The sequence below is a fragment of the Podarcis filfolensis genome, assembly GCF_964270895.1.
Source record: "Podarcis filfolensis genome assembly, chromosome: 13".
Classification (NCBI taxonomy): Eukaryota; Metazoa; Chordata; class Lepidosauria; order Squamata; family Lacertidae; genus Podarcis; species Podarcis filfolensis.
Genome location: NC_139615.1, coordinates 53,958,985 through 53,986,977, shown reverse-complemented (window position 1 = coordinate 53,986,977; position 27,993 = coordinate 53,958,985). Strand labels below are relative to the sequence as shown.

Genomic DNA, 27,993 nt, shown 5'->3' with positions numbered 1-27,993 from the left:
AAACAACTCTGTTTTTCTCTGTTTCTTTTATTAGAGACAAAATGGCAAACTTATTATTACTAGAATTAATTTGTGAAAACTGTAATAATGCTGTTTCCAACTCAAGTAACTGGCACACAGGCAAAAAGAAGAAATTGTACAAGGAATTAAATAAGTTGAAAGAAATGTGCAGACTTAATAAATAACAAAAAAATGCCTCTCAGATAAAACAGAATTCTTGAGGTGTTTTTTTTTAAAAAAATACTCCCTTAGATAAAAGTAACCTGGTACAGTAACAAAAACACAAAAATATTAAAAATTGATTTAACAAATGTATTAACATTCTCCAATATTCCGAAGTGCTTAGCCCATATAATATTTACATCATGGAATATTTTATCAGCAGGCAACACAGAAAGGGAAACCATTATGAATCGCAGGAGATGTTTTGGATATAGATATATTATCAATATATATAGACTAATTTCCTCCCATTACTTAAAATTATATTAATTAGGTTAATAATATACCTTCAATATTTTTTAAAAAATATATTACTGTCAACTGGTTCTCTGCCGTTTAAAAACAACTGTAAGTCCTTAGTGTCTACAGCACAGTCTTCCTACATTTTTATTGAAGAGTATGAATACACCATAGTTCCAAGATGGTAGATACCTTCAAAAATGGCTCCAACAAGATTGTGTTGCTCGGGGGGGCGGGGGATATAGATTGCAACTGTGTACACTCACGGATACTGAACACATCACTAGGAGCCAGTCGAGAGATCAGAACACACCAGTCTCCCACCCCATAAAAACCTTTCATGAGGCAGTTTGGTAGCAACCAATGGCCCAGATCCTAATTCAAGTGCTGTTCTTTGCAGGATGTGATCTTACTCTTTCTAGCACCAGGTGCAAACAGGATATATTTCACAGATTCCACACACAGGACAGTTCAAATTTAACACTGCAATTTGAAATGTAAATTTGAAATGTAACACTGCGATTTCCAAAACTCACCTCTGCGGCAAACTCAGTGTTTTGCATCCCTGCCAAAACTACAAGATTCCTTTTTACACCCACTTGGTACATGGTCAGAATAGTGCTTTTGCAACAGCTTAAGATTTATAGCAGCTTTGCACATGCACACAATCTTTTAAAAAATAAGAAGATATAAAAAGAAAATAAGCAGAGTCGGAGCACCCTTTAGGTGGGTGAGCACCCGATTCTACCTTCCCTTAAAGGGTCCTTTTAAAAAGCTCCCAGGATATTTGTGTCTCTTGTCTCAACAACCTGAGAAAGAGACAGGTGGTGGTGTGGGGATGGGTGGGTTGGGGACAGAGGACTCAAACTGCAGTTCAGTGCATGCACAGGGATTATTGGGAGACAGAGTTTTTCACACAACAGATCAACATGGTGCACAGTGTGAGCTGTCCCTATTCTCCCTCCCTATGTTGGAAGTATGGAGGCCCATAGCATTGCCCCAAGGGCAGTCCCCTCCTCTGCACACAGTCACAGCTCAACGATTGTCAAGTACTGGTGACCAGTTTTATGTCATTCAAACTGGATGGGTGACCAGAAACCACATACACCAGAAACCACAACAAATTTCCTTCCAGTGATAAAGCATTAAAGGTGGTCAGAGTGCAAGACCACCTCACTCACTCACTCATTCATTCTCATGCCCAAATGAACACTAGATAAAAATACATAATATTATTATTTCAACATACTTCCAACGTCTTCTGAAGTTCTTGCGATTCTTAGAATGTCTTTTTGTGCCTGCAAAAACTATGAAGGAAATTACTTACCTAATTTCCTTATAATGGTTTCAAGTTCCTGACTTTATTACAGGTTAATTATCTTCCTATATAAAGATGCAATCACTTAGCTGTGTTGATTCCATTGCAGGCTCTTCTCCTCGCCTCCCCCACAGCTCTGCTGAATGAACTGCCAAGCCCTGAAGAGCATAGGAAGTCCAATATGGAACAATGGGCTGAACAGAAACGCCTACAGTTTAATCCATGTCACTTTTACATGTATGCTTTAAATTCCCTCCTGGGGTGTGCAGAGGAGACAGAAGTCTCCAAAATTTAATTTAGCTTAAGGAGAAATTAAACAATGTGCAATCTAAAACAGCATCACCACTAAAAATATATTTAGGGTTTTATAAGTCTCAATTTTCAGAAGCCCATGCATATATTTCACTAATGTTTCCAGTAGTGAAATGCCAAAACATTTCAGTCATTTTCTTTCCTGTTATTCATATATTTTCCCCAACCATCCATGAGAGGTGAATGGCATTTGAGTCCCTTTGAAATATGAAATCATGGCTCATCTGTGTTTCAACAGGACTTCTCTGCACACACAGCAGTTGAACTAAGACACTGATAACAGATTAAAAACAAACCTTCCATAAAAATTTGAGAATATTCTAGAGCACAGCAGAACTGAAATCAAATGAGGTCATATTCATTTTTTTTTACTGCTATTGGGAATTTGCTAAAATGAAAATAGGAATTATTACATTACAGAGCGTTTTAGCTGCCTCTGGAAAAACAATAATCTAAACCTAGGCTATTTTAAATAATAGCTTACTCAATGTTTACAAAAATGAGGTCATTGCACAGCAGTTTTTAAAATTCACATCCCCTTCATAAGAGCGGATCCAAAAAAGAAAGCAACGCCCTGTTCCTTCCAATGATAAGTCTGAAACATAGCGCCAACACAAGGCTGTGGGTGCCATGCTAAGAAGGCGTAGAACTAACTGAAGGAACTAAATGAACTAACAAAGGTAAGAAAGAAGGGGAAGTCCAAGTGGAATGTGCAGAGGCAGCCAGACACATTTGGCTTCAGGGCTAGCCAAACAGACTAGAGGACCCCAAGGAGTCATGTGGCCTCTTCCAGGGCCAAGGGGCTTTCTGTGCATGCTCCGAGGATGCACCAACCCAAGGCAGCGGTTTCTCTTAGCAGGGACTCTGCAGGTATGATCTAAGAAACAAAGGATCTGAGCAGAATTTTAGGATACAGAGAACACAACTTAAAAGAATTTTGGTGCAAAGAATGCACCAAAGAATGCACAGGGGCACTTTAGCAACCCTAAAATGCAACCATGGTCAGCAGACATCCTTAATCCATGGTTGCTGTGGTTCCAAATTCCTTAACTCAGAAGCTACTTAGAAGAGGCAGAAAACATTTCAGGACTTCTTATTGTATGGAGCCAAAAGGATGCTCGCCTGGAACCTCAGAGTGCCATTTCCACAGGGGGGAAAAGCCAGGAGTTGGCCTGTGAATCGGTTGCCCAAGATTCGTGTCCCAGAGGACAGTTTTGGAGGTTCAGGGCAACGGACTTAGCAGCACTCTCAAAAAACTGTAACCTGGAATGTATTAAAATGCAGATAATGAAGATAATTTTAAGTGCAATTTGTCAAACAAAAGGAAAAAATGCATTCCATTCCATGGAGAAAGTGTCTAGATGGTTATCACAGATGAATGGGGAGCCCACTCAAAGCTGCTCCACCCCAGCTCCTTAACATGCAACTCCTTAACAAGCAAGAGGACAGAGAGTGATGCTCTACGACAAATTCTAGGACTGGGGGACTTTAGCTTGCTTTTCTTGGAGAACACAATTTTTGGGCTGCAGAAGTTGTGCACAACCAACCATACAAGATGAACCAAGCTCTTGACTTGTCCAATGGAAGGAACATGCACACAATAAATAATGATGGAGCCCTGGGGAGGAGAGCGTCAATGCAGAATCATATGCTACAGAATGTCCTCCCTTCAAGATCCAGTCCAACAAAAAGGGACTTCCAATATTATTCTGCAAAAGTGATTAACTATTTGAAAATGTGGTGGTTAGCCAATGGTCATTTTTCCAGTCATTTCTGCATGACCCCCAGGTGTCACTCTCTCTTCCTTTCTGCTGGTTCCCTCTGCAGTTGTCTGAGGCTGACAACATCCCTTGCAAGACAAGATTGTCAGGGCGACACTTTGGGACAGCAAAGAATCCACATCCATCTGCAACCCAATCCAATAGGATCTTAAAATTGGATTTGTTTTAAACATTTTTAAAAGAAAGTGCCATTGGCCAGGAATGGAGAGAAGCTGATTTTGCATTCCTCATATACCTGTCTAACAGAACCAGCAGTAAAAAATATGTAAAAGAAAAAACCCAGGAAAAGCACACAGAGAGACACTTACACAACTGAACAACACTAGCACACACACGCACACACACACAAACGGTTTCTGCCCATAGCTCATCATCATCTGCTGTCAAGTACAGTCCAGCACGAAGTGTTTGTTCCCCTAGAAGCAGCAGCAGCAGCAGCAGCAGCAGCAGCAGCAGGAAACATTTAAAACCACAGGACACATAGTTCAGTCCATTCCAAGGACATGGGAAAAGGAGACATGTTGGTGGTGGCCAGCAGAACAGAATGTGGATATGGAAGTCACTGGTGACATCATGGGAGGAGTCAGTCCACCCTGGAAGGTGGCAACTCTTTCCACAGGTCCAACACACAGCCCCGTGGCATAAAAATGCAGTCATGAAAATCAGGTAGTTGCCCATTCAGATTGCAAGTGTACAGTATGCACCTGAAGAGGTTTATTGCAAATAAGCAACATTTTCGGGGGCTGCCCTATTGGGAGTGCAAGCTGCCTGGGAATGCAAGACACTCCTTTTGTCTGCTCCGTTGTTGGCAACAACTCCCCTCCCCACCCCCTGGTTGCTGCATCGGCCTTCTCTGAGGCCTTGGTCCCTGTGCCACTATTTTTTGAGCTCAGCACTTGCCCCTGAGCCCTTCACCCAACTCTGGGGAGTGGGCAAGGAACTAACAGCGATGCAGCGACAGACAGACATCCCCTGCAATGGCACAGCCTTTCCTTGCCTGGGTCCTAAAGGCCGTTGCTGTTCCTGTGGCTGAGGGGGGGCTTGGAGAGCTCCACAACTGCAGAGCGGGATTTATTCAGGAACTTGGGTGCCCGACGTAAGAGCAGCTGTGCTTCTGTGAACGTTTCGGTCAGTTCCTTTTTCCATTGTACAAACTCTGGGTCACTCTGGGGAAAAACAAATGCACACACACAGAAATCAGTTTTTTTTTTTCCAGAATCCATTGTACCAGCAAGATAACTACAACTTGTCTCATACAGTTTTGAACTCATTGAGGAAAGACTCTTGATAGAGATAGAAACAAACACTACCGGAAGTTGGGAGCCCACAGCTCAGTGGAGCACCTGCAGAAGGTCCCTAATCTGACTCTTGGAATGCCTAGTAAAATGAAGAGTGGGGAAAAAGTAACTCTGTGCCTCAGATCCCAGAGTGTCACTGCCAGCCCGTGTAGGCATTATTGAGCTAAAGAGTCTGACTCCAGCAAGTTCAAAGTTGCTATTTGCAAATGCTCAAAGAGGTAAAGGGGCAGGGGCCAGGTGGAAGCATGCAACTATTTTATTGCACAGGGTGGTGGGGCATGTGCAAGACTGGTTGATCCTCTCCAAAGGAGTTGGGGCAGACACAAAGCTGCTTTCGTAAGCCAGACAGCAAATGTCTCGGGAATTCCTAGGAGGGCGGCTAAAGCAAATGAGGGAATCACTCTCTCAAAAAAGTTTTACAGTCCTCAGAAACACAGAACTTTAACAGAACAAATCTGTTCCTACGGACATCTGGGTTCAGAAAGAGGTGTGCTCTCAGTACCCAAGAGGGATGCAACATTGCATTAGCCAACAATGGTATCTTATGTGCTAAAATGGCTCAAAATATATTTAAGGAAGAAACATGCCCAAAGTCACTGCTGGTGCGGCACACCCGGCCTTTTGTTCTGCTATTTTAAAGGCCCCACCAGCTTTCTCCATGCCCACTGCATGCTCCTAAAAGAACTAGTGGACAGCAGAGCAGTGAAACCCTGCCCTGCGGTGGCAGAAGAGCCCCAGGCAGAAGGCAGGTCGCTCTGGATGAGTGACCTGCTCCAGCGAGAGCTTGGAGGCTTTTCAAGCCTCTGCCTCCCAGCCTACCTCTCATAGGTGCCACACCTTTCTTAAAGGGCTAGCCCTCTGGCCTCAGGATGGGCACTTTCCCTGTGTTTCATAAGTTCTTGCCTTGTGCATCCCTGCACTGCTGAGCAGGCAAGGCAGTGGCTGAGGTGCTCCATTCCTCAGGCTCAGGGCAAGGTGCTCACGTGGGTCCAGTGTCCAAGTTCTACAAGCCCTGGTGCGGAAGAATCTGATTCATGGGGCTCCTGCCAGTCCCTTAGCACTGGCAGGAGCCCCATAAATCAGATAGGACTGGCTCCTTAGCAGCTGATGCTGCAGCCTCCAACACCATGCCTCAATCACTGATGGCTTCTGAGGTCGTGACAATCCCGACGGATGTGAGCTAGAAAAATTCACAGGCCCAAACCTTGTCACTCCAATAAACTCAGCAGACTGCTTTAGCAACCACGCTGTTCTATCAGTCTCAGTTCCCATATCTGCAAAATGGGAACATTTAGGAGCACAGAAAGCAGATCACTGGTCCACCAAGCTCAGTATTATCCACCAAGCTCAGTATTATCTGGCAGCAGCTCCCTCAGTTTTTGGATGAGGTCATCTTCCCAGCTCTAATTGGCTGGAGACTGAATCTGGGACCTTCTGCACAGCAAATGGGTGCTCTGGCTTTCAGCACCTCCCCAATAATACTGGTGGTGGTGGTTAAGGATTACTGGGACAATGAGGGTATGCTCTCAGCACTTGAAAGGGCTTACTTAGATAATCAAAACATGCTCAACTTCCAGGTTGAGGCTATTTTCATGTGTGTGGAGGGAAGCATTTCCTACATTAACAGTTTTGGGTTTTGAACAGTTGGCCTTCCCCACCTCTAAAAAGACCTTTAAACTTCAGGACCTCCCTCCCCTCATCCCTCAAAGACACACAGCCTACCTCACACTGCAGGACAAACTGCTTCCCTCCTTTAATTCTGAGCAAGATGCATTTTTTGTCCTTGATCTGAGTTTCTTCCACCGACAAAATCTGTTCCATAGTCAGCAAATTTTGCTAAGGAAGCAAAAAGGAAAGACAGGTTGAATTGAAGGCCCTGCTGCTACCACAGCCCTGAGAATGAAACTGGCCAAAACCCTAATCCAGCTTCCTTGGGTTTTCATAAATTGCTTACAGGGGGTGGGAGGTGGGACTTTGGAAAAGGAAGGAATCTTAGCAGCAGTACAGCTAGCTTCTCTCTACAGAAGTGGCACTTCCTCACAAGGCAACTCATAAATGTCACAATGTGTGCACAGCATCACAAGGGTTGTGGCTTTGTCAAACCAAAGAAAAAGGTGATGTTTTGTTAAGCAAAGGACCCCAAAAGTCTTCATTTAAAAAATGCTACGTGGGGGGGGAAATCCCTTCCTTTCTTACACTTTTCTGAAAGCTGTTCATGCATGCCAAACCCAAGTCCTCATCTCTCCTTGTGCCCTCCTCAAACTTGGATGGGAAAGATCTAAGAAGTAGATAAGGGCATTTTGCAGGGGGGCTGGTCACCAGCGTGCTTCCTGTCCACCCATCCTGTCTTCTCCTGGGGTGGGAGAGAGGACATGCAGCAAGTGGGCTGAGATTTGATTCTGCTGGAGAATCAACAGGGTGGGCCTTTTCCCTTCCACAGGGCAATCTTTTCCCACAGGGCAGACCAGGGTGGGTGGGTGAAGGAGACCAAGCTGATGTTTCAGGTTTTGGCATCTAAGCCTAGAAGCAATGGCTACTTCTTCCTGCCTTCCCTACCCAACCCCCAAGTCATTGCTTGGAAAATTTCTCAGATGCTGAATACTGAAGGCTCTACAATATTTACGGAGAGGGAAAAGGGGTGGCAATTATGCTTACCTTATGGAGGTAGACCAGGCATGGCCAAACTTGGCCCTCCAGATATTTTGGGATTACAACTCCCATCATCCCTAGCTAACAGGACCAGTGGTCAGGGATTAGACACACACCTTTTTACCACAGGTGGTTCATGAGTATTCAGACAGGAAGTGAATATGCCCCCCCAATGATTTACTTTAAGTGAATAGAGTCGGATCAGATGAAGGCTTCTAGTCCACCCTACTGCACTACTCAATACAGGAAATTCAGCAAGCGAGCCCCTCCAACAGATGATTGCACAGGCTTTGCAAGAAGACCTCTGGCTGGTGGAACAGCCCAGCACCCCTCTAGGCAACGTCTTCCAATGGCTCAGCTTTTCCTCATGTTCAGCCCCTGAGATCTAATCCTGCCATCTGGAGCAAGTTTTTGCCTTTTTCTGTGACTAGCATGGGTGTGTGTCCCAAAGCCCTTTCATGGATAGTTTACCATTTTTGATGGGGCCCAAGGATGCGGAAAGAAATCAGTCATAATTCTGTGAACAGCAGGAGCTCTGGGGGCCACAAGGGAAGCGGGTATGTTCCCTGGTGATTTCCCCTAAAGCAGCAACAAAGATGCTCTCTTCTACAGCTGCTACAGGGCAAGTCTTGGGGTCATCCTTACAAAGCAGCAGTTCCCAAAGGCAAAGGACCTGTGACACACTTCACCTGAATCGAAAGTACAAGGAGCAGAGCTTCACTTTTGCAACCGAAAAAGGGTCACAAGCGAAGCCCACAACAGATCTGGGCACACTTCCTGCCTGGTGAAAAAAGTAACCCAGAGAAGCGCCAGATTTAGAGATGTTTTGGGGCAGCTCCCTTAGAGGGTGGTAATTCTTCAGCCTCAAGAGCAGAAGTGCTGTGTTCAGACAAAATGGTGCTCTCCAGGTGCTTCAGGCAGCTAGTCCTACCAGCCTTGGCCAGCCCAGCCCAGCAGAGCCAGACTGGGAAGAGAGGAGAAGGGCAAAAGAGCCACCCAGCCTCCCAGCTCTGTGGGTGGCCATTTGGGGTTCACAGGAGCTGGATTCACTTCCTCACAGCCTGTAGGGGCGGTGCTTTGGGAACTGCTGCTAGGCAGGTTTCATTGCCTTACCCGCTTGCGTCTTTTTGTGTAAGTGCGCCAGGTGTCCTAAACAGGAAAACAAGAAGATTACCTGGAGCACCTGGAGCTTGGCATATCCCCTCCTGCATTGGCCCCTCAAGCCTTAGCATACCGGAGAGGAGGCAGAGCACCCACCGCCACCACTGACATCATGTGCTCCCTCCCCCTGCCAGCCCAGCTGCCCAACTCACCCGTGACTCTCCTTCTCCACGCCATTCAAGCCGGTTTGGAAAGAGGTAAAAATAGCGTCTCTGCCACTGAGTCAGGAAGGGGTTCCCCAGCTTCAGCATGTACCCGTGCATGATGCAGTCCTTCCCCAGAGCATAGTCTGTCACAAGGCAGAAAAAATCCACCGTTAAGGGGGGAGCTTTGTGGCTCTATAGTTCCATCGGCACAAGGAGCAATTTGCAGAGGAAGACGTGCCAGAAAGAGGTCCCTGGAGGCTACAGTCAGAGGGCCACTCCATACATGGCTTGTGGAATACTTATGCCTCAATTCCCCCTTGTCCATGTAGTAGCATTCTCCTCCAACTACTGCTATCACACATTTTAAGAGCATAAGGAGAGTTTGCTGGATTGGGCCAATGGTTCTTCTAATCTAGTTAATCACAGAGGCCAGTCAGTTACAACAACAGAAAACCCACCCAGCAGCACTCTCCCCTCCTGTGGTTTCTAACAGCTTCTATTCAGAAGCACTGCTGCCTCCAAGTGTGGAGGCAGAGCATCGCCATCTTAAAAAGACCCTCTCTTTCCATGAATTTGTGTAATCCTCTTTTAAGGCCTCTTTTGGTGGCCTCACTGCCTCCTGTGGGAGGGAGCTCCATAGTTTCCATGCACTGTGATTTGAAGGCCTTTTTTTCATCTGTCCTGCATCTTCCAACATTCAGCTTCACTGTGTTCTAAGAAAGGGAGAAAAACTATTCTCTGCCCAATTCTTCATGCTATGCATAATTTTATAAACTTCTCTCACGTCACCTCTTCTCCCTAAAGCTGGAGATTCCCTATGCTTTGAAAATCCAAATAGGAAATCTAGGACAGCAGTAGTTGGAGGAAAACCAGGGGCGTAGGAAGGGGGTGAGGTCCCCCTTGGGTGTCATCCTTGAGGGGGGTGACAAAATGGCACACTGGGGGTCGGCACACCGTGAGGCCTGGCCTGCAGCATGCCCAAGCCATGCGTCTCTCCTGGGAGTGATGCAGTGGCTCGCAGCCCTGCGCTGCCCAAAATGCCAGTGTGGGGTTTGCGTCTGCCAGGCAGACTCCGTGGGCACCTTGCCACACCACCCCACCTTGCCACACCACCCCATGTGGTGCCCCGTGCGCAGATCACCTCACCACAATGCTCCTGTGGGCAGCTCTCCCCGCCCCCGCCGCTCCAGGTGCCGGAGCAGCCCCTGAGAAGAACTCTGTATGGAGGGGGAATAAAAGGAGGCACAAGAGGGGTTGACAATCCATATTAAACTGAGCTATGGACAGGCCCTAATTCTCTGTTCCAAAATATTTGGCTGAAGTGGCTTTCAAAGGGACAAGGCAAATTAAGGGAGAAAGAAGGGACCTGATGTCTCTGTGCCACCACTATGTTGAGAGTCATCCTGCCAACTGCCAGGGGCAACAGTGGGAGAAGACGGTTTCGTTTGTCTCCTGCTTTGGGGCTGCCTGGTCCAGCCTGGAGGCATCTGGACCCACTGAGCTAAATGGGTTCCCTCTAGTCCAATTCAACTGCTTCCTTCCTCCTTCTTTAGAGGAAGGAGAGAGGAAGGCAGAGGAAGCAGCAGAAGCAGTAGCACTAGTGGGCATCCAATCAGAGAATCTTAGAGATGGAGGGGTCTCCAGGGTCATCTAGTCCAAGGCCCTGCAATGCAAGAATCCCAGCTAAAGCATCCATGACAGATGGCCATCCAACCTCTGCTTAAAAACTTCCAAGGAAGGAGAGTCCACGCCTCCTGAGGGACACCGTTCCACTGCCAAACAGTCAGAAAGTTTTTCTGAATGTTTAGTCGGAATTTCCTTTCTTGTAACTTGAGTCCTACCCTCTAGAGCAGGAGAAAACAAGCTTGTGCGCATGTCAGTGCCACCGGAAATCGCTTGTGTGCATGCCCACATGCGCAGGCCCGATTTTCAGCATCTAATGAGTGCTCTTTGGATTCAGTCAGTAAACCAGCTACAAATCCACCTAACAGTTACCTCGTTCAACCCACATTTTACCAGCTTCCTTGTGAAAATATCATGTCAAAAGCCTTCCTGAAATCGGTATACTCTATGTCCACAGCATTTCCCTGATCCACCAAGTTTGTAATTCCACCCAAAAAAGAAATCAGATTGGTCTGGCATGACTTATTTTTGAGAAACCCATGCTGGGTTTTAGTAATCACAGCATCCTCTTCTAAATGCTTACAGACCAACTGTTGAATTATCTATTCTAGGACCTTTCCTGGTATTGATGTCAAGCTCACCAGTTGGTAGTTACCTGGGTCTGAATGTTACCTGAAGATGAATATTGGAAGATTTGGGACAAAGCCTCTCCTCCTCAGGGAGGGGAGGAGTTGTGAGCAGGAGCCGTTTCCCCCATTGGCAGGGAGTGCACCGGCTGCTGTGGCACGCCCCCAGGTGGCCAGCCAATCAGCTGGAGGCTTGGGGGCAGGGTTTAGTTTCTCAGCCATTGTGCTGCTGGTGCACACATATGACATCCGGTTCAGCGAATGGTCTTTATTTTGTGATGATGGAGTTCACCTCTTGGACCTTTGCAATTATATTTGGCTGGCCGACATCATCAGAAGCCTTAGGGATTGGTTGCAGCTGTGAGGGTGTTGGCGGCGAGCCTCTTTTGGCTCAGGTGGCGGTCAGGCATTGGAATATGGTTGTGTGTTGGAGGGCAGGGTGTGGCCATCGCCTACCCCTCCATTTTAAGGAATCCGGCGGTTGTAGATCCTGTCCGACGCCCTTGCTGGTGGCTAGGGCCATAGTACGACCCCCGGTGACATCAGGGGGGGCTTTCAGTTGTATTTGCATCAACAGGCTCCTCCCACTGGTGGTTAACCCTTGATAGACGCACCCCTCCCTGAGGGGGTGGAGTCATGCTCTGTTGTTTTATCCAATGCCTAAGCCAATACCTCTCACATGCTGTAATCATGATGTGGCCTTTTTTAGCCCATTAACCTAATATACTGTGCCCATGTGGCAGGTCCTTGAATCACAAAAGAAAAGTCCTTCACATAGCACATAGTTAAACTATGGAACTCCTTCCCATAGAAGGCAGTGATGACTACCAACTTGGGTGGCTTTAAAATTGGCCAAATTCATGAAAGAGCTAATAGCCACGGCTAATAGCCAATCTTTACTGTGACAACTTTATTCTAGTGGCCGATCTGAGATCATAACAATAAAGTCTGATTCTCTGGATACTAGCCATGATAGCTATGCTCTGCCACCATGGTAAATGCTTTCACTGGAAGCTGCAGTGTTCTTATGCTTGAATACTGCCTGCAGGTTTCCCACAGGTATCTGCTTGGTGGGACTAGATTGGCCAATGGATCTTCCTATCCTCTCAGGATGGGAGGGCAAAAGGGATGAATGTGAGCAAAATGCAGTTACATGTACCAGAGGGACTTGAGAATCACCAGCTCACACATAGCAATAACCGTCGGATAACGAGCCTCCTGCACAACATATGTGCTGGTGACATTCGCTCCTGCCGCTCCACCACCCTCCACTACCTGAAGCCTCCTCCGTGCACTGAATTATAGACTGAAAGCTTCCCTCTCCTCTTCTAAAGCACTGCCCACAATGAGGGTACTATCTAAATAAAGAAACTAACAAGCAGGTCCCCAGTAGCCACAGTCAATCCTTATGCATCTGGGATTCAGCAGGAAGAACTTCCAGGCCCCTCTCCTTAAGAAGTCAAACAGAAGTGCAAGAGAGCACTAAAAGAATCCTAAAAAGTCCTTAATGATGGGAGAGCAGAAATCAGCCCCCAAAGACCCTCACACTCTCTGCCATGACTTGGCAAATCCCACCTCACATTCCAGAACCAGAGCTGCCTTTGCTACCTTCCTCGTGCCCCAGTTGCTTGTTCTTCGCTCGCTTCCTGGCTTCGATCTTGTCTGTGTCACTGTTCACTGCATCATAAACCGTTTCCACCACTTCTTGTTGCCAGCGCTCTGAGATGACCAGGGGAAAGTTCTTGTACAGTTCTTGGTCACTATCAAGCAACTGATAAAAAGTGGGCAGTACAAGGAAGCAGAGAAAGAGAAGAGACATCACCAAAAGGGCAAAACCAGCTGCCTTCCATCATATCCATAAACCTGATTGGAATTATGCCTATGGATTAAAAATATATAATCAATCTGGAGAGGAGGGGGTAATCCTACTGGGAGAAATTGGTCCTCAAGTCCCAACCTTGTCTTGGACAAAGGCCTTTCCAAACCCAACAGTCATAAAACAATTCTTAACGTTGAATGTACAACTACAACTCCCATCATCCTTGACTGGCTGGGGCTGATGGAAATTGGAGTCCAACATGTCCCTATCATATTAGGGAAATCTTTGAATGGCCCTGCATGTATTCTCTCAGTAATCCTTGCACCAGCTGGTGCAAGGACACATCCTCAGCTACATTGCACCTTCCCCATCCATCACCCTCACTTGCCAACACTCTCCCATCTCATTATGGACCACTGGAAGCCAAGAAGACTGTTTAGAGTGGAACAGGAGGGTCAAACGAGAAGCACAAGAAGCTTCTGGGTGAGCATGGTGGAAATCACAAACAGCCCACCTCCTCTGGTCTCAATGGCTAAAGGAAAATGTCCCCCTCACACCTTGATGCCTTTTGTGTCTTCCTCATCGAAGGAGCCAATGTCAAAAGCATCCGCCGCATTCACTTCTCCCCGCGGAGGAATCAGAGGCGGTATGTACTGTCAAAGCAAGAGTAGCAGTTACAAATCCACAGGCCATGGTGATACGGAGTCTTAGTAGTTATTTAAAAAGGTAGGTTGCCCTTCAGCTGAGCTATCAGGACAATGTGTGATAAGAATTAACAAAAGGGCAAAAATTCAGCACAAAACTGCATCAAACGCCCCATTTGAACTTTTGGTGCCTCTAAGAAAAAATGTACAAGCGTGCATAAGGGGTGTGACTAAAAAAAAAAAAAGCAGATCACCTTTTGCAAGTAGACGTACTGCCAGTCAATGCCTTTGAAGAAGGGGTGCTCCTTCACTTCCTGCGCCCTGAGGAATGAATTGCAACCAGATGGTGATTGTCTTAGGCAATAACGCTTTCAGGCAGACCAATTTGCTATGAACACAGAGGTGCTCTATATGGTGTCTGGCATATAGAGCTCAGTATTCTAGCTCAGTAGTATCTACATTGACTTGCACCAGGAGCCTGGGACCTCCTGCATGAAAAGCAGGTGCTCTATCTCCTGAGTTACAGCCCTGCTGCTTTAAATTTTCTAAAAGGTAGCTTAGGGCTATCTAGGTGCTATCTAAGACATCAGAGAATCAATCCATAGAAATGGAAAACCAACGGATTTTCTCAGGGCTGCACAGCTATTTGCAAATTGATCAATTTTATTTGCATAAGTTCTGAAGTAAACAGCATGCTTCTTTTGCTTTTCTGTTCATTTTTAGACTATGCGCTTCTCTTGTGTTGTAGGGGGCATCATACAAGGCATTCTGTCCTATGCGAGGAAAAGGGAAGGAATGCCTCTTTGAAGGCAGGGCTTGCAGTCTGTATTACTTGTGTTAGTGATTTTTTAAAACAAAATCTGCAACCAATATATGAAGGGTGTCTTTTCACTGATTTAATTTATTCAGCAAGGGCAGCCCTAGATCTTTTGTTTAAGGCTGAAGTAAAACAAAACCTCTGAGGGCTACTAACTTTAGCCATGATGGCTATGTTCCACCTCCCCTGCCAGAGACAGCACAACCCTGAACACTAGTTGCTAGAAATCACAATGGGGGGAGTGCTGCTGTTGTACTCATAGTAACATAATAAGAGCTGGCTGGATCAGGTCAGCGACCCTTCAGGTCCAGCATCCTCCACTCACAGTGGCCAACCATATGCCTGTGGGAAACCTGCAAGCAGGATTTGAACACAAAACCCCTCCTGGCTTACAGCAACTGGTATTGCTGCCTCCAACTCTGGAAGGTCCTGCTTTCTGCCTTTCTGTGCTTCTGGCTGGCCACTGTGAGAAGAGGAGGCTGGGCCATCTTTAGCTTACCATCTTTAGCCTACTGCCTGGCTCTTTGGATGTTCTTAAGGCATGCAACACTTCTTCTATCAGTGAGGACTTACCCACTACCCTGGCAGCCAAGCCTCTTGCTCACGTCTCGCTGGAGAAGACCTTCCAAAAGAGACTTGAGTTCAGGGGAAAATGACTCTGGTAATTCCACATTCTGAGAAGAAAACAGGGCTATAAGCTCAGTGAGAGTTGAATGGAGTTGCTCAAAAGTTAGGATCCTCCAGACAGGTATCAGTGCCCCCAACCCACAAAAAGCCAGTAGTTATGTATGGGAGTGAGAGCTGGGAGTAAAGAAGGCTGATCGCCGAAGAATTGATGCTTTTGAATTATGGTGCTGGAGGAGACTCTTGAGAGTCCCATGGACTGCAAGAAGATCAAACCTATCCATTCTGAAGGAAATCAGCCCTGAGTGCTCACTGGAAGGACAGATCATGAAGCTGAGACTCCAATACTTTGGCCACCTCATGAGAAGAGAAGACACCCTGGAAAAGACCCTGATGTTGGGAAAGATGGAGGGCACAAGGAGAAGGGGACAACAGAGGATGAGATGGTTGGACAGTGTTCTCGAAGCTACCAGCATGAGTTTGACCAAACTGCAGGAAGCAGTGGAAGACAGGAGTGCCTGGCGTAGTCTGGTCCATGGGGTCACGAAGAGTCTAAACGACTGAACAACAACAACAACACCCACAAAAGACCCCACAGAATCATCTGCAAGCAAAGATGGCAGCAAAAAAAGAAGCTACTTACTTCTGTACATTCAGCACGGAGGAAGCTATGGTGTAGGTGAGGCTGAGAGATGGTGACTGGCCTAAGGTCTCCAGAGCCCTTGTCTGATACTCTAACTACTACTTTCAAAGCTGGCTGGGCCCTACCTTGCAGGGCTGATGTTATTTATTTAACAAATGCATATACTGCTTCATAGCCAAAGCGGCATAGCAAGATAAAATGAGACAAAATTCAAAAGCTACAGATTCCAAAAGCAATTAAAGCCATCACTACAACTACAGAATTAGTTTTCCATAAAACAGTTCAGCCTCCTTTTAAACAAAAAATGTCTTCCTGGTAGCTGTATGGGTACCTGAACTAAGAGCAGCCAAGCACTTTGCATGTCTTGAATAAGGAAAAGAGGCAGATTCAGTGGATGGCTGGATCAATGACCTTGAGGGCCTTCTCTGTGGTGGAAGCCCAACTTTGGAGCAGTCTCCCCAGGGAACTTCTCTTGTTGCTGCCAAAGGAAGAGTTTGGGATGCTCTAACTTTTAGTATTGCTTCATCAGGCTTTTTATAGAAATTTTTTTATAGGAAGAAGGCTATTGCTGCTCTTCATTAATTGTCTTCCAACTGATCTTTCATTTTAATATTATTGCAAACTGTTTTGAGTGATGGCTTGCACCTGAAAAGAAGTATAGTTAGTGATTGAAAGGAACGAACAAAAGCAGAGACAGAACCGCGTCTGGCCAAAGGGTATAACTGCAGAGTAACAGTCATGATACAAAGCATAGAAACACTGGAAGCTGCCTTAGACCATTGACCCCTCTAGATCAGTAATATCTATGCTGGCTGGCACAGGCTCTCCAGAATTTCAGAAAGATATCTCTCCCATCTGGATGGGGATGGAAGCAGGGACCTTCTGCTGCTGCTCTACCACTGAACGATGACCCTTCCCACAAACACAATGGCATCGTTCAGAATCCTTACCACTGTGAGTGTCATGCGGTCAATCTCATGCTTGTCTTTGGTCTTGTGCTGCCTGAAAGGGCTGTGCCTAGAGAAAGAAGAAAAATTAAAGCACTGATTTGGTGTGTGGGGAAGCAGGGAGAGAAGGGAATGGAAGGAAACAGGGACATGAGCACTAGGCAGCACATGGGAGAATGGGATTAGTAAAATTAGCTGGTGCCCTCTGGGTGTTTGGGATTAAAATCTCCCATCAACCCCAGTCACCACAGTTGTATGATCCTGCTGGGGCTGATGGAAGTTGTAGTCCAAAAAAAATCTCGAGGTCACCAGTTCGGCAAAGGCATGCATCCATGCACAGAGAAGTTTGCATCTGCTCCTTTGGATTGGGACATAGAAACACTTGCATACCGGGGGAAAAGTTTTATATCCTAAACTGTAGAAGAATAAAGCATGTTCCTCAGCTAGCTGCCTGAAGTTCTGTGCTATAACATTCAGGAAAATCCAAGATGTGGCATGGAACAGATAAACTCTCTCTCTCTCTCTCTCTCTCTCTCTCTCTGTGTGTGTGTGTGTGTGTGTGTGTGTTTCTCCAGCCAGTGGGCTACACTTGGCCTGCCGGGCCTCTCTAGCTAGTCCACAAGGTCACTTGGAGAAAGCCAGGCCCACCCAACCTACATCAAGGTATGGTGCAAGTAAGGGCGGGGCTCCCCTTTATGGATCACTGCCTTGTCGTGGCGAAGGGGCTTGAATAACTCAGAGAAGCTATAAGCTATGCCATGCAGAGCCACCCAAGATGGACAGTTTTGACCAAACGTGATCCACCTGGAGCAGGAACCAGCAAGCCACTCCAGTATCCCTGCCAAGAAAACTCCATGGACAACAGGCATATAAAAGTTATGATGCTGGAAGATGAGCCCCTCAGGTCGCAAGGCGTCCAACATGCTTCTGAGGAAGAGCGGAGGACAAGTACAAGTAGATTCAGAGCTGATAAAGTGGCTGGGCCAAAGCCGAAAGGTCACTCAGTTGCAGATATGCCTGGAAGCGAAAGGAAAGTCCAATGCTGCAAAGAAAAATATTGCATAGGAACCTGGAATGTAAGAACCATGAACCAAGGTAAGTTGGATGTGGTCAAAAATGAGATGGCAAGAATAAATATTGACATCCTGAACTAAAATGGACGGGAATGGGCAAATTCATTGACGGGCAAGAATCCCCTAAAAGAAATGGCATGGCCCTCATAGTCAACAAAAGAGTGGCGAAAGCTGTACTGGGATGCAATCTTAAAAACGATAGAATGATCTCGATACGAATCCAAGGCAGACCTTTTAACATCACAGTAATCCAAGTTTATGCACCAACTACTGGTGCTGAAGAAACTGAAATGGACCAGTTCTATGAAGACTTACAACACCTTCTAGAAATGACACCAAAGAAGGATGTTCTCATTATAGGGGATTGGAATGCTAAAGTAGGGAATCAAGAGATAAAAGGAACAACTGGCAAGTTTGGCCTTGGAGTTCAAAACGAAGCAGGGCAAAGCCTAATAAGAGTTCTTCCAAGAGAACAAGCTGGTCATCACAAACACTCTTTTCCAACAACACAAGAAACGACTCTACACATGGACATCACCAGATGGGCAGCATCGAATTCAGATTGATTATATTCTCTGCAGCCAAAAATGGAGAAGCTCTATACAGTCAGCAAAAACAAGACCTGGAGCTGACTGTGGCTCAGATCATCAGCTTTTTCTAGCAAAATTCAAGCTTAAACTGAAGAAAGTAGGAAAAACCACTGGGCCGGTAAGATACAATCTAAATCAAATCCCTTATGGAAGTGAGGAACTGGTTTAAGGATTTAGATTTGGTGGACAGAGTGCCTGAAGAACTATGGATGGAGGCTCATAACATAATACAGGAGGCAGCAACGAAAACCATCCCAATAAAAAGGAAATGCAAGAAAGCAAAGTGGCTGTCCAACGAGGCCTTACAAATAGCAGGGGAGAGAAGGCAAGCAAAATGCGAGGGAGATAGTGAAAGATAGAGAAAATTGAATGCAGATTTCCAGAAAATAGCAAGGAGAGACAAGAAGGCCTTCTTAAACGAGCAATGCAAAGAAATAGAGGAAAACAACAGAATGGGAAAAACCAGAGATCTGTTCAAGAAAATTGGAGATATGAAAGGAACATTTTGTAAAAATATTACCATAATAAAGGACAAAAGTGGCAAGGACCTAACAGAAGCAGAACACATCAAGAAGAGGTGGCAAGAATACACAGAGGAATTATACCAGAAAGATACGGATGGCTCATACACCCCAGGTAGTGTGGTTGCTGACCTTGAGAGTGAAGTCAAATGGGCCTTAGAAAGCACTGCTAATAACAATGCCAGTGGAAGTGATGGTATTCCAGCTGAACTATTCAAAATTTTAAAAGATGATGCTGTTAAGGTGCTACACTCAATATGCCAGCAAGTTTGGAAAACTCAGCAGTGGCCAGAGGATTGGAGAAGATCAGTCTACATCCCAATCGCAAAGAAGGGCAGTGCCAAAGAATGCTCCAACAATTGCACAATTGCACTAATTTCACACGCTAGCAAGGTTATGCTTAAAATTCTACAAGGAAGACTCAAGCAGTATGTGGAACGAGAACTCCCAGAAGTGCAAGCTGGATTTAGAAGGGGCAGAGGAACCAGAGACCAAATTGCAAACATGCGCTGGATTATGGAGAAAGCTAGAGAGTTCCAGAAATACATCTACTTCTGCTTCATTGACTATGCAAAAGCCTTTGACTGTGCTGACCACAGCAAACCACGGCAAGTTCTTAAAGAAATGGGAGTGCCTGATCACCTCGTCTGTCTCCTGAGAAATCTCTATGTGGGACAAGAAGCTACAGTTAGAACTGGATATGGAACAACGGATTGGTTCAAAATTGGGAATGGAGTACGACAAGGCTGTATATTGTCTCCCTGCTTATTTAACTTATATGCAAAATTCATCATGCGAAAGGCTGGGCTGGATGAATCCCAAACCGGAATTAAGATTGCCGGAAGAAATATCAACAACCTCAGATATGCAGATGACACAACCTTGATGGCAGAAAGTGAGGAGGAATTAAAAAACCTTTTAATGAGGGTGAAAGAGGAGAGTGCAAAATATGGTCTGAAGCTCAACATCAAAAAAACGAAGATCATGGCCACTGGTCCCATCACCTCCTGGCAAATAGAAGGGGAAGAAATGGAGGCAGTGAGAGATTTTACTTTCTTGGGCTCCATGATCACTGCAGATGGTGACAGCAGTCACAAAATTAAAAGACGCCTGCTTCTTGGGAGAAAAGCAATGACAAACCTAGACAGCATCTTAAAAAGCAGAGACATCACCTTGCCAACAAAGGTCCCTATAGTTAAAACCATGGTTTTCCCAGTATGTATGGAAGTGAGAGCTGGACCATAAAGAAGGCTAATCGCCAAAGAATTGATGCTTTTGAATTATGGTGCTGGAGGAGACTCTTGAGAGTCCCATGGACTGCAAGAAGATCAAACCTATCCATTCTTAAGGAAATCAGCCCTGAGTGCTGGAAGGAAATCAGCCCTGTCACTGGAAGGACAGATCGTGAAGCTGAGGCTCCAATACTTTGGCCACCTCATGAGAAGAGAAGACTCCCTGGAAAAGACCCTGATGTTGGGAAAATGGAGGGCACAAGGAGAAGGGGACGACAGAGGACAAGATGGTTGGACAGTGTTCTTGAAGCTACCAGCATGAGTTTCGCCAAACTGCAGGAGGCAGTGGAAGACAGGAGTGCCTGGCGTGCTCTGGTCCATGGGGTCACGAAGAGTTGGACACGACTAAATGACTAAACAACAAGGGTGGGGCTTGGCCAAAAGCCCCTGCACAACTTCTGGAGCACTGCACAAAGTAGGCTTGCAGGCCAATCCTACTAGATGCGCATGTGAAAGACTTTCCTCATGCTCTTGAACCCAGCACTAAACAGCTGATGCAAAAGGAGGTCAAACTTGCTCAGTTCCAGTAAAGCAAGAGAACTCCCTGCAGGGAACTCTCTTGCACACCCAAACCCAGTGCTAAGCAGGATGGATAGGCCCTGCTGAAACCAATGTTTTCCTGCTTTCCCCCCTGCTTTTTAGCAGCAGTTTCAATGAAAACTCAGTCTAGCAATGAAGTTCAGCCTAGCTGAGTCAGCACAGTTTCAGCAGTTTCTGTTGTTTTAGAATCAGGAAAGAGTTTGCATTGGAACAGCTGCTAAAACAAAGGGTTACCCCCTCCTTCATTTTAGCAGTGCCTTGCTGCCTGTGTGGTGCTTCAAAGTCCTGTCCCTGGCACTTCAAAATGCCAAATAATCTTATTTTTCCATAAACCTGCTAGGCTGGTTTTTATGTATTCTTTTGAAATGTTAAGTTAATCACAGTTACTATGGACCAAATTTTCTCAGTCCATTCAGCAGGAGATATGATTTTCCCTCAATTTTTGGCTATTATAATTTTAGCAGCAGTTATAAAGTTGAACACTATTTTTTATCATTTTCCATAATAACTTCTATAATAAACATTATAGATAACCCAGCAGAAATATTTAAAGTTCCAGTGGGTATACGCTAGCTAATATATCAAAGTCTGATCATTAGTCTGATCATTTGGATAAATTAATTAATTCTAGCTATCTATGGATTAAACTTGGATTGGAACCAGGATACACGTATGAGAAAATGGGTGTCAGATTTGGATCAAAGAATAACCAGGAAAAAATGGAACTCAATTTGGGTTAACTTCCATTCTAATATAATTTCAGCAGACCTAAATGAGAACTGTTTTAAAAACCCCTATCAATTGTATTTAACAATACATTGAACTTAATTTATAAATTAGGATTGGATAAATGTTGGAGGTGTGGATTAAATAAAGCAGATTACATACATATCTTTGGGAATTGTTCTCAAATTCTGGAAATCACTTTCTTTTTGCATCTCATCACAAAGCCCTGTTGCTCCAAGGAGCTCCAAGCACTTCTCACGTACACAACAGAAGGCAGCAATGGCTTAGGAGGACCCCCCCCCCCCAATTCTGCACTCCCCAGGATGGCTGGGCTCACCCTCGGAGAAGCTTGAAGAGCATGCAGCCCAAGGAGAACCAGTCTGCGCTGCTGTCATAGGCTGTCCCTTTCTGGAGCACCTCGGGAGCCATGTAGCCATGGGTGCCGCTGTGATTAAGGGAGGCAAAAGGAGCGAGTCAGACAACTAGTGAATGCCTGGCTGCAGTTTAGGATGCTATGGCTTGATGGACCACCTACAATGGTTCATTTCTAAAATCTGCAAGCAAGGGGCAGGGTTACTCGTGGACATCCGATGAAGCTGAAAATAGGCAGATTCAGGACAGATAGGAGAAAGTACTTATTCACATACTTAAAACTATGGAACTTACACCAATGGGAGGCAGTAATGGCTGCCAACCTAGATGGTTTTAAAAAAGGACTGCACAAGTTCATGGAGAACATGGCTATCAATAGCTACTAGCCAGGATGGCTCAGCTCTGCCTCCAACTATGGCATTAGAATACCAGTTGTAGAAAGAAGCCACAGGAAGGAAGGGGGCTCTTGTACTCAGGTCTGGGCTGGAGGGTTTTCTAAAAGAGGCATCTGCTTAGCCACTGTGGCAACAGGATGCTGGACTAGGTGAGCCATTGGCCTGATCCAGGAGCCTTTCTTTTTGTTATTTTCTTGAAACTCCCACAACTACTGTCTCTGAACTTAACAATCTTTTGATGCAGCAAAGGGGAACATACTTTTGGTGAGAAGGTTCTGCAACAATTTAGTGCCCAAATTATGAAAAATGCTGAGAACTTGGCTAAACTCCAAGAATGAGTTTCTTATTGAAGTAGGTGGCCTTGGAGAAATACTTTGCTGTGCATGTGCTGCCCACAGGGAGCTGAGAGCAAACTGATTTGAGAAACAACCTCCTGGACATGCAAAGCATATTTCTCTAAAAATAAACTTAGTTTCTAGTCCTCATAGTTCTGAATTAAATAGTAAGATGGGAAGCTGTCTTGTACCAAATCAAACCACTGATCCATCTAGCACCATATTGTCTACATTGACTGACAGCAGTTTTCCAGGATTTCAGACCTAAGACTGAAACATGGAGTTGCTTGTGATCTTGTGTCCGAAAAGCAGGAACCATAACTCAGCATCAGAACATGTTCTATGCATACAGAGGGCCTTAGGGACAACCCAGCACCTCCAGGTGAAAAAAGGTCAGGTAGCAGTCCTTATTTATGTAAGCGCCACTTGTCACAAAATGCCTCCCGAGAACTTAACATTAAAGCAGTCTCAACACCTGAGGCCCTGGAGAGCTGCTGCCAGTCAGAGTTAGTGGCCCCATTCTGCCTGACTAGGTGGAAGGCAGCTTTCTGCATTCCAATAAGAGCAAAACTGACACTGTTACAGGTGCCACATAATACATGTTCCACATTTGTAAGAAATCAATCTTTTAGTGTGGCACCACGGCACTTTGGAACTTGCTCCCTGTTGACATCAGACAGGTGCTGTACTCTTTTCAGTGCCTGCTAAAAACATTTTGCTTGAACATGCCTACCGAGCCTCATAATGTTGATGGGCGTTCTAATCTGTTTTTAGCCAATCTCTGATTTTAATCATTTTTTGAATGTTTTAAATAATTTCCTTTACTGATAATTTTTTTGCTTTATTCTTTTTGAGGGTTTGGTTTGTGTGTGTGTGCATGTGTGTGTGTGTGTGTGTGTGTTTTACAATATGAGCAATATATCAAGGCAAAACCTTTCCTCTTTAACTGGGTCTTTGGCCTCTATCTCTGGCCTTTTAGAGTGGGTGGGAGGGATATTTTAAACGTATTTCTTCCCCTTAGTTTTAATGTGTTTTAATGTATTGGTGGTTTGTTTGCTTGTTTGGTTGGTTAAAAGTCATTTTGAGTTGCCTTGACCAAAAAAGTGGCTTATAAATTTAATAAATGGTAGCAATATAAATTTTATGAAATAAATAAATAAGTGATAAATTCCATGATAGTAATCATGGTGGTGTTGGCAAAGAGAAAGCAACAGCGGTGCAAAGTGTCAGCCAGAAGCTGTGTTTGCACAATACTTACACGCTGGCATGAGGCTTCTTTTTGGAGAAATCGCAAGCCAGCCCCAGGTCGGAAATCCTCACGTGGCCGTGTTCATCCAAGAGGATATTTGCTGGCTAGAAGCACATCAATAAGCACCTGTTACTTAGCAACTGAAACGAAGAAATGTTCGACCAACAGGGTCAGTTCACCAAACTGTGCACATGCTCAACCCAGAAAAAAAAAGAAAATGGACTTGCTGAAAAACTAACACTGGCCTGTGTCTTTGGCACAGCTGACCCCCCCTTACCTTTCATCTGTTAGGGGCAGAGGGGGAAAGGTCAAAATGCTCACAAGCTATGCTAAGCACGGGCACAGACAGAAGATGAAGAGCATTTGAACCCCTGGAAGAATGCAATTTTTTGGCCCATCTTAAGCTAAACCACAGAAAGTGGAAAGCTTTACTCAAGCATCAGGGCAATCTAGAAATCCAAAGAGGGTGGAGGGGGTGGCACGGTGATGAAATGGTTCCTCCACCAGTCTGTGAGCTGGGGGCGAGAATGAGAAGCAGAGGCAGATCCTGGAAATCAAGGTGATTTCCTCGCTACTGCTATTCAGGAGCATCACTGCCTCTGACTTTAGAGGCAGAGCATTGATGGCCTTCTCTCCTCCATGAATTTTTCCAATGTGATTTTAAAGCCATCCAAGTTGGTGGTCATCACTGCTTCGCTGGGGGAGCAAGTCCCATAGTTTAACTATGTGCTGTGTAAAGAAGGACTTCCTATTATGTGTCCTGAATTTTACTCTTCACAGTCGTCCTGCAACTCACAAAGCGGGGTGGGTGGCGAGATCCACCCACCTGTCATGTTGGACTCTGGGTTGCCCTGATGCCTGAACAGGACTATAGGTTTTTCAGCCACTTTCTCTCTGCCCCATTCTGCTTTTGCCTCTCAGGCCAGTTACAGCAAGCACCTGTAATGAACATCCCTCACTCCTTCCAAAACCAGCCTGCAGTTCCCCATATCCATCTCTGGCACTCCTTTGGCACTCATCCCTCAAATCTGTGTGGCACCATGGTGGCATTTTCATCTCCCAGGTAAAAGTTACCTTCAAGTCTCTATAGACCACAAAGCGATTGTGCATGTGCTCAAGCCCAAGGATGATCTCAGTGGCGTAAAAGCGCATCTCCTTCTCCGAAAACACTCCATGCTGTGAGAGGTGGTAGTGAAGATCTCCACCTAGAGGTGAAGAGGAGGAGAGAAAGGGCCCAGAGGTCAGTTTCACAGGAAGAACAAGCCAGGCTCAATTTCCAGCACCTCCAGTTACAAGAAGGGGAGCAGCGTCAGGACAGGCCTTTGCCGATGAGCCTGGAGAGCCTGCATTGAGCTAGGCAGTCTCCCCTGGGCCAGGAGAGCAAATGCCAGGACTCTTAAGTGGGAAGATGGTGTTCAGGTCGGTACTTAAGACCCACCCGCTTAGCTGGATCTTTAAATGACATTGAAGCTACTTCTAAGAGTGCAATTATCTTATTTTTATCCATAATTTAACTGTGATGTTTTTTATTTTTGATGTCTACGTCTTAAGAAGAGTTGCTTAACTACAGTGGTACCTTGGTTTAAGGACCAGCTTAGTTTGTGAACAACTTGGATTAAGAACGCTGCAAACCCGGAAGTAGGTGTTTCGGTTTGTGAACTTTGCCTTGGAAGCAGAACATGTTCCGTTTCCTATTGAGTGTGTTCCATTTGTAAATTTCCCCACTGCTATGGGAAAGCACGCCTTGGTTTAAGAACACTTTGGTTTAAGAACGAACTTCCGGAACGGATTAAGTTCGTAAACCAAGGTACCACTGTAGATTGTTACCCTGTTTAATATCAAACTACGGGGGAGGGAACAGGGTGTGAATATAGGGAAATCCATTAACAGCAAGAGGATGAAGAGGAGGCAAAGAAGAAGAAGGAAGAGATTTCAGGAGCAACCAGATTTGCTAGCCTTTCCCGGCCTCTACTTGCCCCCCTTTTCCAATCCACATCCAGATCTTCCTATTCCCAACCTCCACTCAACACTCCCCTTTCCTTCAAAGGTTTTCTTTGTCAACCATTGCCAAGTGTTGAGTTGGAAAAATACTTTTAACATATCCAAATCCTGTGCCAGGAAAAAGCTGAATTCTGCTGCCTTCATTGATTCTGCAGCTTAAGCAAAGATGGGCAAGGCTACAGCGGAGCAAAGAGCGACACAGAACCCCCAGGCCTCACTCTTCCAAAGCAGAGTTTCCTCCTATGCTTGCCTCCAAATCTCCCCCAAGCAAATGAACACATTCCTCTACACTTAATTGCAGAGTTGCAAGTGCCAATTGGTTTCCCACAATGGAGTGCTGGGGAAAGGAAATGACTGCCCAATAACTGTAAGCAGTCAAAGCACATCTGGGACGACAAGGTCTTGAAATACTCAAGTCCCAGCTGCCTTCCTTGTAGACATTAATCAGTGGCTGAACCTGTCAGGGACTCCAGGACCTTCCCTAAAAACACTGCAGTCCAATGCTGAGAGTGAGTCCAGTGAGCTACTGATGAGTTCCACCACCATCCTGGCAGTACAAGCCCAGTGTTGGACAAGTAAGAAGACCACCCTATTTCTAGCTCAAGCACTTAAGGGGGAAGTCAACAGACATCAGCATTTCTCCGGAGGCCACCACCCAGGAAGAAACCCCATTATAGTAAACCACAGGTTTAGGGAGAATCAACGCATGCCGGTCAGGCCAATGGCATGACCCTCTTGCATCAGAAAATCCCCAGCAGCACAGGAGGACGCCTGCCTGTGTGACAGCATGAGGCCCCCTACTTCTGAGGGGGACCAAATCCTACTGATGAGGAAGAAGGAGGACTCCTCACATGCCCTGGATCTGGGACCGGGAGGAAAGGAGCAGCTAAACTAGCTCTGCTAGGGCCTTGCCAGTCCTGAAGCAACACAGCAACCTCTGGATGGCTCCCCAGAAGTTCCAGAGGCCCTCTTCTGCAGGGGTGGTGGGAATGGAACAGTGACCAGGACTATGCAAGCTCAGGCCTGAGAACACTCTCTGGTCAATACAGCTTTGCAATATACCGTATTTTTCGCACCATAAGACGTACCTGTCCATAAGACGCACCTAGTTTTTAGAGGAGGAAAACAAGAAAAAAACTATTCTGAACGAAACAGTGGATGTATGATTTTTGTGGTTTATGCTGTGGCCACAGACATGTGATTTGACGGTGAGTTTGGCAAAAATCCTGAGAATCCATGTGGATCTGTGCTTTGTAACCACATTTTTGTGCCATTGCGGCCCCACACAACAGTGGGTGCGTGATTTTTTGGGTGCAGGCTGTAGCCATGGACATGCTATGTGATCTGATGGTGAATTTGGGGTGATCCAATGCAAAAATCCTGAGGAGGAGTTATGCTAAGACCAGACCATGTCATTACCGAGGAGGCAGGCTTAGTCGTTGTTTGAGGACTATCCCTGCCTCCAGGTCTGGTCCTGACCGGAAGGATACTGGAATCAGCAAGAGAAACCCACATGACCTGAAAGTGTTGCTGTGCAATGCCAGGTCAATGATGAATAAAACCACTGCCAACCACGACCTGATTGTGGATGGAGGATTTGTCTTGGCATGTGTGACCTGGTTGGATGAAACAGATGGGCCTGTCCTTGCTGCTGCTTGTCCACCAGGTTTCTCTTATGCACAGCAACCCAGGTCATGTGGGCGGGGAGGGGGGGTTGCAGTGATTTTTAGGAAGTCATTAGTCTGCACCAGGCATCCTATTGGGAAGACCCAGTTTTCTGAGTGCATGCTCTGGAAGTTGGGCAATAGGGGCAGTACAGGATTCCTTTTGGTGTACCGACCTCCCTGCTGCACCAAGGATTCCCTGCCGGAGCTGCTTCGGGTCGTGGCGGATATGTTCCTGGAGACACCTAGTTTGGTTGTCCTGGGGGATTTTAACATCCACGCTGACACGACCTTACAAGTGGCCGCTCAGGACTTTGTGGAACGCATGGCCTCCATGGGGCTGTCCCTGAATAAGTTTGGCCCAA

At 45.9% G+C, this 27,993-nt stretch overlaps 1 protein-coding gene across 5 annotated transcripts in view; it reads right to left on the bottom strand.

The window, feature by feature from the left end:
* Positions 1-9: 9 nt before the first annotated feature.
* The window catches only part of GRK3 (G protein-coupled receptor kinase 3), a 139,851-nt gene continuing 111,867 nt past the window's right edge, over positions 10-27,993 (bottom strand). For 2 of the 5 annotated variants that reach the window (XM_083583853.1, XM_083583854.1), the window contains 12 exons: positions 25,038-25,168; positions 23,973-24,067; positions 21,950-22,057; positions 16,874-16,940; positions 15,230-15,330; positions 14,094-14,160; positions 13,753-13,848; positions 12,985-13,147; positions 9,134-9,270; positions 8,934-8,969; positions 6,894-7,007; positions 10-5,039 (listed from right to left, as the gene is read on the bottom strand). In XM_083583853.1, the coding sequence (XP_083439979.1) occupies positions 4,878-5,039; positions 6,894-7,007; positions 8,934-8,969; positions 9,134-9,270; positions 12,985-13,147; positions 13,753-13,848; positions 14,094-14,160; positions 15,230-15,330; positions 16,874-16,940; positions 21,950-22,057; positions 23,973-24,067; positions 25,038-25,168 (1,277 nt within the window). In that variant the 3' untranslated portion in view covers positions 10-4,877. The remainder of the gene's footprint in view (positions 5,040-6,893; positions 7,008-8,933; positions 8,970-9,133; positions 9,271-12,984; positions 13,148-13,752; positions 13,849-14,093; positions 14,161-15,229; positions 15,331-16,873; positions 16,941-21,949; positions 22,058-23,972; positions 24,068-25,037; positions 25,169-27,993) is intronic. The other 3 variants (XM_083583850.1, XM_083583852.1, XM_083583851.1) reach the window with 3 other exon arrangements.